This window comes from Nicotiana tabacum, chromosome 4 (assembly GCF_000715075.1).
Source record: "Nicotiana tabacum cultivar K326 chromosome 4, ASM71507v2, whole genome shotgun sequence".
Taxonomy (NCBI): Eukaryota; Viridiplantae; Streptophyta; class Magnoliopsida; order Solanales; family Solanaceae; genus Nicotiana; species Nicotiana tabacum.
The window spans coordinates 78,123,858-78,134,303 of record NC_134083.1 but is presented as its reverse complement, the minus strand read 5'-3'; the positions used below and the strand labels follow the sequence as shown (position 1 = coordinate 78,134,303).

Here is a 10,446-nt window from a genome sequence, read left to right as displayed (position 1 = left end):
GAGGAAGAGCCTAGCAGTGAGGCATCAGTATCTCAATGTTTGTTCTCCAAAGGGTTTGATACAAATAAATCTATAGAAGGAAGCCTTTATGTGTAAAATGATAGGGGTGAATTTGTCATTTTAATATTTTATCCATGTATTACTAATACATGTATTAGTTATTCCATCTTCTACCCCGCATAAAATAATACACATACTGACTCATAACTTATACATGTATTATTAATGTAGAATTGTAAAATGACAACCAAGCATGGTATTAGTTATGCTGAATTTTGTACAAAATAACTAATGGCTACCAAACATTGCACAAGTTATGTTGCCCCTAATACAAATAAATTTTCTCCTAACCAGCTACCAAACGACCACTTAATGTACACTTGCAACCAGCATAAAACTAGCCAATTCACGATGAATTTTAGTAGGAACATGGTTTGTGAAGATTTGTATTCCCAATTGCCTACTGTAATAAAATAGCGGGAGAGAGGGAAAATGGTTTGGAGGTTGATATCCTACAACCTCCAGTGCGAAAAAGTAAGAAAGTCTTTTAACATGGAAAAATTAATGCTTTTTCATTGAGAATGGAACAGGTTTTAAGGTACACTAGGACACAGTTGAGTTAACAAAACTACTGACTATGCTTCTCGGTTAAAGTTCCTGAATGCGGTAACAGCGAGACACTACTACAATTCCGACCTGCAACTAAGTAAAACCAAAACAAATCACACAAACTATACCAGGGCCCCTTGAAAAACATCTAGTACTTCTGAAAGCAAAAGAAAAGGAAACAAGACTGTGTAGAAGCAGCTAATATACCTTGTAAATTCATCATTTTTCACGGCAATCCAATGTGCTTCAGATTTGATTGACTTCTATAGAAGAAAATTATCTATCATATGTTGTATAACATCAGCACCTTCTGCATGCATGTATTGATCTTTCACCTATAAGCAATACGGCGAGCATTACACAATATTGATCTTTCACCTTTACGAAATAACAGCGAGCATTATATATTAACTTCATAAGCATGAAGATCTGAAAAGCCTTAATTACTGTACAATATACTCTTTTAGTGTGTGATTTCAATGGCAAAACAATAGGACCTAATTTTGAGACAGCACATAAAATCTGAGGGACATAAAAACGTTTTTAAGTCTGAAGCTCTATCTGGAACACTAGAAGCATGGAATATAAGCTCCCAAAATGTATTAGGAAATTTAAAATGTTGAGCAATACAACTGATCCAATGATCGTTGCTCACTAACATCTATATTCATGCTCCAAATGCCTTTTATTAACCTTTATTGCCATTTAGTTACAGGATTTATGAAGTGAATGACACGTTCGACCCCATGATAAGCAACATAGATGACCTAATATCAGCCTTACTTGCTAACACCAGATTCAGTCACCAATCAAACACCTCTTTGTCCCAAACTGCATCAGACGCCAAAAACATATAAGTAGTACTGTGTTAGTGCCTTTAGCATAGCTGGTTTAAACTTCGGCAGATATGAACCACGCGTAACTTGCAGAAGAAACGCTCCTCCAAGGATGTCAAAATTTTACAGAAGCTTTTCCCACCACGACCACTCTTTGTCAATAAATTACCCATAAAAACCTAATAACTCAGCAATCTGTGCACAAATGCCTTGACGCTGTATAGCCTAATAGGCATAAAAGTAGCCAACTTTGAAGATTTAAAAGGGCATGAAATTCATTACTAAGTTGTTCCTATCACCATCAGTCTCCAAGCCTAAAATATACCCTAGTACAAACATATTTACTCAGAAATTAGTGCACAAATGCTCTTGAAGCTATAAACATAAAAGTAGCCAAATTCTGAAGATGTACACCTTTACAGGTTCTACAACTCAAGTCTGATCAACGTTACATGGTAAACAACAAGACAAATAACACCTTTACAACAGCTCAGCTCTCATCGACATTATATGGTGGACAAAAAGTGTTTCCTACCAAGATAAGAACAAATAAACTTTTACTAAATGGGGTAAAAAAAGTGGCAACATTTTGGCAAAAAACTGATGTTTTCAATCCGTTTAAGCAAAGTAGGCATTATATTGCAGGACACCTTGTGTATTTGGTTTTGTATATGTGACCACTGGAAGCATCCACCTGATTTGAATTTTCACATATAGGGAAAAAGTAAAACGGCACAGTACCCATGTCAAATATAGTGCACAAAAAGGCTTTAGTCAAGCACATGATAGACAATCTAGTCCAAGTAATTTTCATTTTTGAACACCACACACGCGCCCTCTGCTCAAACCTATATTCTTTTTCTTTCTTTTACTTTTTTTTATATGCATCCCAGAGAATAAAGATGGAAAGGGAATAGGAGGAATAATGCCTGTTCCAAGTGTAAATTTTGTTGGTAAACATGCAGTTTCTCAAAAAATAAACCTAAAGAATATGCCTTGTTTAAGTAGGATAACTAATAAATGCTTTTGCTAATTACTCCCTTAAGCCCAATTTATGTGATGCACTTTCCTTTTTTAGTCTTTCCCAAATAGAACGATACCTTTCTATATTTGGTAAGGATAAAATTTTAGACTTTCCAATTACCCTTATTGAGAGGATTAATAGCCACACAAATATCTACGGCTTGTATTAGACCATAAGTTTCAAAAGTTTTTTTTTCTTTCTTAAACTCCATGTGCATCACATAAAGTGGGACGGAGGGAGTAATACTCAAGGTAACAAGTAAATGCAACACGACATCCAGGACAAAAACAGGAGTTATTGACAGCCTTTTATCTTTAAGGTGTAAGTGATAGTAAGTGATAAAATAAACACACAATTCTGATTCATCAATTTAAATAAAATGTAACTGACTGTGGTTCTTGGAGAACCAAAAAAGATACTCCTTGTCTCAATTTATGTGGCACCATTCGGATTTCAAATCTTTTAATTTTGACTGTGAGGACATGGAATCTTTAAGTTGTTTGAAAATATTTGGAAACTACGTAAAAAGTACTATAAGTCACAATAATTAACAATTCAAAATATTTAAAAAGCTTATGAAAAAATCAGCAGCCAAAGAAAAACTCATTTGACTCTCGAATTCTGAACGGTGTCACATAAATTGGGATGGAGGGAGTATCAGAAAATGCTCTGTGCATTAACACTATCGTCTATGTTATATATATGTGATCCATATATATGTAGAGTCTAGAGAGAGAGAGAGAGAGAGAGAGAGAGAGAGACTATGGGGAATACAGAAAGAGTGAGACCTGAATAACACTATGTGCAGCAAATCTGAGCCTGCTGCTGTGAAAGCTGACATCTACTTTCTCCCAAGACACCCGAGACAAACCAGTCACCAATTCCTCTGGATAATTGGTCAAAGCATTAGCACTAGAGTATTTTCTTGATAAGTTAGTCAGCAAGAATTAGTAATATAATATTAAGAAGCCAAGATACAAAACATCCTTTTCACTTCCCTTTCCTTCTTCAAGATGGTATTATCAACATATAATTCAAAAGGCGTTAAACTCAAATCAGAAACTCTAAATTTCAGTTGCATTTAAAAACAATTACAATTGGAAAAGAACAAATACTTCAACTAAAGACTTGCTATCTGAAAAAGATCGGATGGCCAAAGACAACACTAATTTACAAACAAGATTGCATAGTACTTTAGGATCAACAGAGTCTTTCTTTGTATTGGTGCTAAGGACTAGATAACAGAAAGAGTGGAAATTAATCATGCATACATTTTCGAACATATAGCATCACCAAAAGCTCAGCGAGAAGCATTAAGCTAGGGGGAGAGCAAGGATCAGAGGAAAGAACCTAACAGGAGACAATTTACCTAAAGTCAACTTCTTGCCATAAGCAGAGAGTTACTAACCTTCTAGCTTGTCAAAACAATCATCTTCCTTTACAACAGATTCACTCTGCTCACTATCGCACGCCTTGCAATGTTCTTCATACACAATGTGAGGATACTTTTCATTTAAGGAGTCCTCCCACTGTAAGCACAAATTATTATGACAGCACATGAGATTTAATAGGTAACTACTATCAGATATTAGCTATTGTACCTTGGGCAGTTCAGTATTACGTCTAATTGATGATGTTCTCCAACCTACAATATCTATAACAAAGTTTGTTAAGGAAAAATAGTCTTTAATCTTTAGAAGTCTGGATATCAGAGGCTGGTTGCCTGATTCAAGTTCAACAGTACAAACAGGATACGATCATAACCAACATTTGAATATGCGACCCTTCGCTTGAATGAACCCAACGCAGACCTGCATGTACGAGTTTTGCAACAAATTAGCATCAAATGCTATAGTTTTTACCACAGACCCTCATAAATGATAGGACTATGCTGTCTAATGAACGTAGTAAATAATCTTAGAACTTACATAAAGTGTAATTCACCATCATCTTCCACCATCCGCCTCAGTAATGGAGTCTTTCCTTCATCTTCATTAAGAAAAAGGTGTCGACCAGTTCTCTTGAATATCCAATGAACAACAAGACCGGCAGCTTTCTCAAAGGCAGTTACACCAAAAAGAAATGGCACCTGACAATTAGCAAATAAAATAAAAATTGCAAAAAATCCAACAGTGATCTAGTAGATCTTGTAAGGTAGGGAGCAAACTCACAATCTTAATAATGCAAAAAGAGACTTGAGGAAAAGAGGAATACTTGCTCATACCCAAAGATCTAGATGACAGAAGAAACACGGAAAAAAATTTGCCTCTTGATTCTTCTGTCAGATAACAGAACATTTTCCTTTTCACAGGCCACAAGATTAAGCAGGGATCAATATCTACCACCCACTACTAAAGAGGATATCTCCACAATACTGATTATAAGCTAGACCAGTTGATAATTGAGTATGATTAAAACCCGTAACTGACTACATCATTCTAAAAGACGTTGTGCCATGCAGAAGAATGTAGTTTACAAGTAGTTTCTACGTTAATCAGCAAGTTTGATTTCTTTTACATTTCACTAACTTTGAGGTTCTCATATCAAAAGAAGGAATCACAGTCAAACACAGGAAGACCCTGATGCAACTTCGAGGTTACTAAAGATAAGGCTTGTTAAGATAAGTTAAAAATCATCTCCCGGTGGTTGCATTCTTTGGACAACTTATCAAGTTGGAGGGAGACAACACTGTCTGGAAAGGAGGAATACTTACTGTTATTTTTTCGGTTCAAGCAGCTATAGAACTTCGCATCTTGAAGTAAGACTTTCCAGGTCCTTCCTGATGTGGATTATTTTTTCTGACAAATTAGATGTATCTTTCCTTCTTCATTTTTTCCCTTGGTGGAGTGCATTCCTTGCTTCTCCATCTTAATTTACCGTCTTATGTTAATAGTACTGGTGCTGTTTTTTTCTTTGTCAAACATGTGAATTTATTAAATATTTTTTCAGGTTTTTTGCTGATATTTGTCTCAGCACTTGTTACTACATCAATAAAGGATGGAGATGATACTCTTAGATGAGGAATCTGTCATTTAAGGAGTTTGTGATGGGTTTTTCCCCCTGATAGTTCGTGTATCGGCTTTCAAAAGCCCTACAAGTTTAAGTGGCCATTACGCCATTAAACTATTATATGTTTACACCAGCACTAGACCACCGGTAATCAAATACATTAAGCGTGAAATCATGGACAGCACCACACATAATCCCCAGGTTAAAATCCATCACAAAGTGATTTTAAAGCCATGAAAGTGGTGCGCTAAGTGACACCGTAAGCACTAACTAAACTTCACAGCCAACAGTCTCAAAACACCAAGAAATGGAACCCCTCTCATCCAAGAGTAAGCTTCATCAGAAGAGACATAAGGCATCATGGATGCAATGATTGATCTTTGTTTATCGGTGGCACATGATGAAGCCACTTTCTATCAAACCTTAAATTATTCGTAAGATTATTATTTAAAAAAAAATTGATACCTGCTTGTTACCCCTTGAACCCAGATGAGGTGATGCGACAGTGATAAAATTTATTGGTTCCAGGCCCGCTATTGTGCCCTTTGACCCTTCTTCACTGGCATCGGCTGAGAACTTCTTCACATTCTCCATTCTTGGAGGTCTATATAATTTCCCAATTGCATATCTTGCCACTACTCCTCCAACAGAATGTGCAACAAAAGAAATTTTCTTCAAACCTGGCTTTCTTTTGATCACTTCAAGAACCTAACATCCATTTCCATATCATTACCATCAGATGGGGTACATACAGCATGCTTTAAAGAAAATATTAGAAAAAGGAACGGGGCGGAACAAAAGAAAATCAAATCACATTATTAAAAAAAACAACCTCCTCAGCCAACCGCTCGCCCATTACATCCACTCCATCCAATGTTAGTTTAGCCATATTGCGTTCACTGCCTGCCAAGAAAATCATGTGAATTCATCAAAAAAGCAAAATATGTTCATTAAGACTGTGCAAGACTTCCAAGTGCTCAGCCATTATGAAGAAGGTAAAACAGAGACATAGATATAATAAGTTCCACATGAGCCACGAAAAGGAAATCTCTTGTTACGGAATAATTTTGCTATCTATTTAACACAAGCATGCTCAAATTAGAAAGGGGCCAATGAAGTTGGGAACTACAATCAGAGCAGACTTGCACCTTTAGTTGGCAGTTTACCAATGAGAAAAAGCTTGAACTTTTGCTAGAAAAATTCAAAGTTCATAGTCCCAATGGAAGAAAGGATGAGATGAGGGAGTTGTAAGCTAAAAGAAGTTTAAAGTTCAACATTCACATAAGAAATAAGTTTCACCACCTTATGAAAATGTTTCTATATAAGAAGTAAAAGGGCTTTTCCCTAGAGTAACCGAACCCAACTTTTCCTTCACCAGCTACTACATATGAAGGTCTCTTGATATAGTATTAATAAGCAAGTATAATATTAATATGCAAGACTCATTGGTATACTATCTTTACTTCAACTCGAATGAGAGCTTCTAGATGAGAAACATATATGAACACGAAATTCTTGCAAGAAACAATATGTAAAAATTAGACTTGAATAAGACATGTAGCCATTGACAACTTCAGATCATAACTCATAGGTTCTCTTTTTTTCTTTCCTTTTTTCAGAAATTCAGATCATAACTAATAGTTAAGTTGAGCAACTATGCTCCACTAATGTAGACGGACAAATGATTACCAAAAAGTAACACCAAGTAGACCAATATGCATCTTTAATTGTGACAAATAACAAAGCGAAGTGAATGTTATTAGATAAGAGCTCAAGCAACAGCCTACTAAATTCACTTGGTCTCCTAAAACAACAATCTCATGGTCGAAAATTGCTGGAACAGAACATATTGGAATAAATAAGAAATTTAGTCCTTTAGTCTAATCCTTTTTATGTCATGCATAAACAATGATGTGGAACGGGAAATCACATAGCATAAGAGGCGGAGTGTGGAAGGAAAAAAACAGATTAAGCGCCTCTCTAGAGAAAATGAAGATAAAGTAAGTGAAACCTACTTACCTTGTCTATCAACATAGCAAGCAAGAATAGAAGTATATTTTGTTATTTACAGCAATAGCAACCTAATCCTAAGAGAGGAGGATTAGAGGGTGGAAAAAACGCAACATGCAGAACTAAATGCTGAAACACAAACAAGTATCAGTTAGAAATGCCACTCAATGCATGTACTTACAATGAACAAAAACTTTGTCAGGAAGATTCCGAACAAACTGCTCAGCACCAAACTTCCAGTCCGAGGCACTGTCATAATACAAAAATAATAACTTTATAAGCAATATACAAAAAACAATAAGTCCAGCAATAAGTAGTTTTTTGCACTAATTTTTTTGATAAGAATTTATCACTACTCCACAAAAAATTACCCCATGATGGAAGGTTGATGTCAAACTGAATTGATAACCCCAGTCAGAATTGGCTAGTAATTAAGTATTTCAAAGCGTGTTTGGTATGATGGGAAAAATACGAAGTGATTTTGTGGTGTTCTCCATCAAAAGGGGTAAATATCTTCAATCTTTAACACTCAAAAAATTTCAATGCAGAACACTATCCAAGTTGTTGACAATATGATTAATCTTTAAGAAATATTTTTCACTAACCAATCAAATACCAGAAAACACTTTCCAAGAAAATATTTCCGGCAATAACATTTTCCTTCATACCAAACATCTTAATTGAATTACGGAAGAATCAAATGAGAGTAGATCAGAAGCAGCTTTCTCTCTGTGTTAGTAACATCAGATTTATAATTTACATTTTCTCATCCTCCAAGCAAGGGGAATTCTTGTGATCTGGCTAAAGCGCAATACTATATATGAAGGAGACCATATCAACAATAGGAGTACCAAATAGGTCTAAAATTTTCCCGAAAGAATGAAGCAATTGAAATAGCTCCAAATTCAGGAGCTTAAAATGCTAGTACATTAGATAAAAAAGAAGACGAAAAACTGTAGCTTTACGGGATGTCTTTAAGAAAAAAATTACATGAGTACTGCAAATTAAATAAGCAGTAACCTCTAAAACAACAAATGTTAAAAAATCATGAAATCATCATCGAACAGGAGCTAAGGCCAACGAACTTAATTTATCAAAAAGATGATACTAACGCACTATATATATAAAACCATAATTGTGCTAATTACCTTCCGAGAATACCGTGGACCATCATAACAAGATGATCGGCGGTGGAAGCATCGGATTCTTTAGAACTAAATACATCTTCGCCGCCGTTGACGGTTTCCGACGAGCTAACTCCTCTGTTGTCTACTTCTCCGTTCTCCATTTCCTTTTCTTACTTCTTTTTTACTTTTTTTATTTCTAATTCTCTTGAATTCGCACACTTTATTCACACATTTGATACAGCAAAAAGTATGAAGTAGCTACAGTTGGATTGATCAGAATTTTGAAATAAATAAAAAGTGTAGAAGTTAGGTCGGCCCTTTAAAAAGATCTCTCGAGAGAGAAAGAAAATGGTTGTGACGAAAGACACTGAAGGATGAAGGAGAAGCTGACGACGTGGCAATCACTCTTTATGCAAAGGGAAAGAGGAATTTTTAATTTTGAAAAAAAAAAATATTGAGCAAAAACAGGTAAATGTTGTTAATTAATCATGCCTATATTACGGTTTCATATATCTGACGAATCAGATTGCTTAACGGATCTGTTGAGTTTGGATTCTACTGAAACAGAAATGTTTCTTTTTGTGGAAAATGAATCTTTTAAAAGTAGAATTCAGTTACCAGCTTTGGTTTTTTAAGTAGAATTCAGTTACCAGCTTTCATAAATTTATAAATATCACTCATTACTGCACATTATTCGAAAGAATATTACAACACAAGTAAAAGAACAAAGTTGTTGGCAGTCAGGAGTTTCATTTTCATGAAATGATCATAAATGGTTTCAATTATTATGAGATTGGATCACATGATCGATTAAACTTGATCACAGTAACCTCTAACTTGACATGCATAGAATTGATAAATACTACTTATTCCGTTTTATTTTATATGATATTATTTATTTGATGAGTCAAATAACACATTCTTTAATTACAATTGTTTTGAATAATTCTTTTAATATTTTCAAGTATTAAAAGTTATTGTATAAGAGTTATAGATTGTATGTAGTCTTTGATTATTTGATTCCATGAGAAAAGATAATGTTCAAATCGAGACAAAAAAAAATAGAAGGTTTGATCTTCATATTCCCAAGTCCCAATTCTTGCTCTTTTTGAAACGAAAGAAGTAGGGAATTAATTAGAAAAGTAGAACTTTCTAAACTTTTTCCCATTTTTGTTTAAAGGGAACAGAGAGAAAAAATGAGAGACACGCCCAGTGGGACTCGAACCCACAATCGCTTGATTAGAAGTCAAGCGCCTTATCCATTAGGCCATGGGCGCTTGTTGTTCACTCCAGCACTTTAGTTTATAATTTACTACTTACTATGCGATGAATTTTTCAACCACCAAAAAAATCCTTTTTCTCTTCTATTTCAATCAAAATCCTAGTGCAAATAGTTCTTCTTCTAACAGCATTTAGCTTAGTCCTCTTTTATCGTATGATATTTAATATCTTGAGATATTTGACACTATCTAACTTTGTTATAAGGACATTTAAATTATATCAAGTTTTCAAAGCCATTTTTATTAGGGTGAGCGTTCGGAGCAATTTAAATTGGATATGAAAATTTCGGTTTGGATGTTGATTTTCGGTTTGATCGAATTTTTTAAGTTCGATTTCGGATTAATCGGTTTCGATATTTCGATTTTGAGCCTATAAGTTGAGTTGTTTCTTCTTCTAACAAAAATTAACATGCAAATGAAGTATTCATGTTAAATTGCCTAAAAATTTCTCATTTTCACCGCAATCATCCAAATAAAGTATTCAAGTAATGAAATCATTATCAATAAGTGCAACAAAGACATTAATAAGCCTAGTAAAAATTAGCAATAGT

The 10,446-nt window shown here is 34.7% G+C and overlaps 1 protein-coding gene and 1 non-coding gene across 6 annotated transcripts; both read right to left on the bottom strand.

Annotated features, from left to right (window-relative positions):
- Positions 1 to 545: 545 nt before the first annotated feature.
- On the bottom strand, positions 546 to 9,051 carry LOC107800471 (lipid droplet phospholipase 1). Of its 5 annotated transcripts, none has more exons than XM_016623642.2 (11): positions 8,637 to 9,046; positions 7,670 to 7,737; positions 6,311 to 6,381; positions 5,944 to 6,186; positions 4,398 to 4,558; positions 4,225 to 4,280; positions 4,071 to 4,123; positions 3,878 to 3,998; positions 3,258 to 3,355; positions 817 to 944; positions 546 to 702 (listed from the first exon to the last, which is right to left on the bottom strand). In XM_016623642.2, exons 1-10 carry the CDS (start codon positions 8,774 to 8,776, stop codon positions 873 to 875), a joined length of 1,083 nt encoding a protein of 360 aa, XP_016479128.1. In that variant the 5' UTR covers positions 8,777 to 9,046; the 3' UTR covers positions 546 to 702; positions 817 to 872. The 5 variants fall into 5 exon arrangements, with proteins under 5 accessions (XP_016479128.1, XP_016479127.1, XP_016479132.1 ...); XM_016623641.2 differs by having other exon boundaries at positions 546 to 696; XM_016623646.2 differs by lacking the exon at positions 546 to 702 and adding an exon at positions 1,393 to 1,440 and having other exon boundaries at positions 815 to 944; positions 8,637 to 9,050.
- Positions 9,052 to 9,819: 768 nt separating this feature from the next.
- On the bottom strand, positions 9,820 to 9,892 carry TRNAR-UCU (transfer RNA arginine (anticodon UCU)). Its single transcript has one exon. It is a non-coding gene; the product is annotated as a tRNA-Arg (tRNA).
- Positions 9,893 to 10,446: the final 554 nt, after the last annotated feature.

What these genes read in the sequence shown, in the direction of transcription:
- LOC107800471 (XM_016623642.2), bottom strand. Translation starts at nt 8,776, where the DNA reads ATGGAGAACGGAGAAGTAGACAACAGAGGAGTTAGCTCGTCGGAAACC. An exon ending in GTCCACGGTATTCTCGGAAG is followed by an intron (nt 7,738 to 8,636) that starts GTAATTAGCACA and finishes GTATTATGACAG; the next exon opens with TGCCTCGGACTGGAAGTTTG. An exon ending in GTTCAAGGGGTAACAAGCAG is followed by an intron (nt 4,559 to 5,943) that starts GTATCAATTTTT and finishes GCTAATTGTCAG; the next exon opens with GTGCCATTTCTTTTTGGTGT.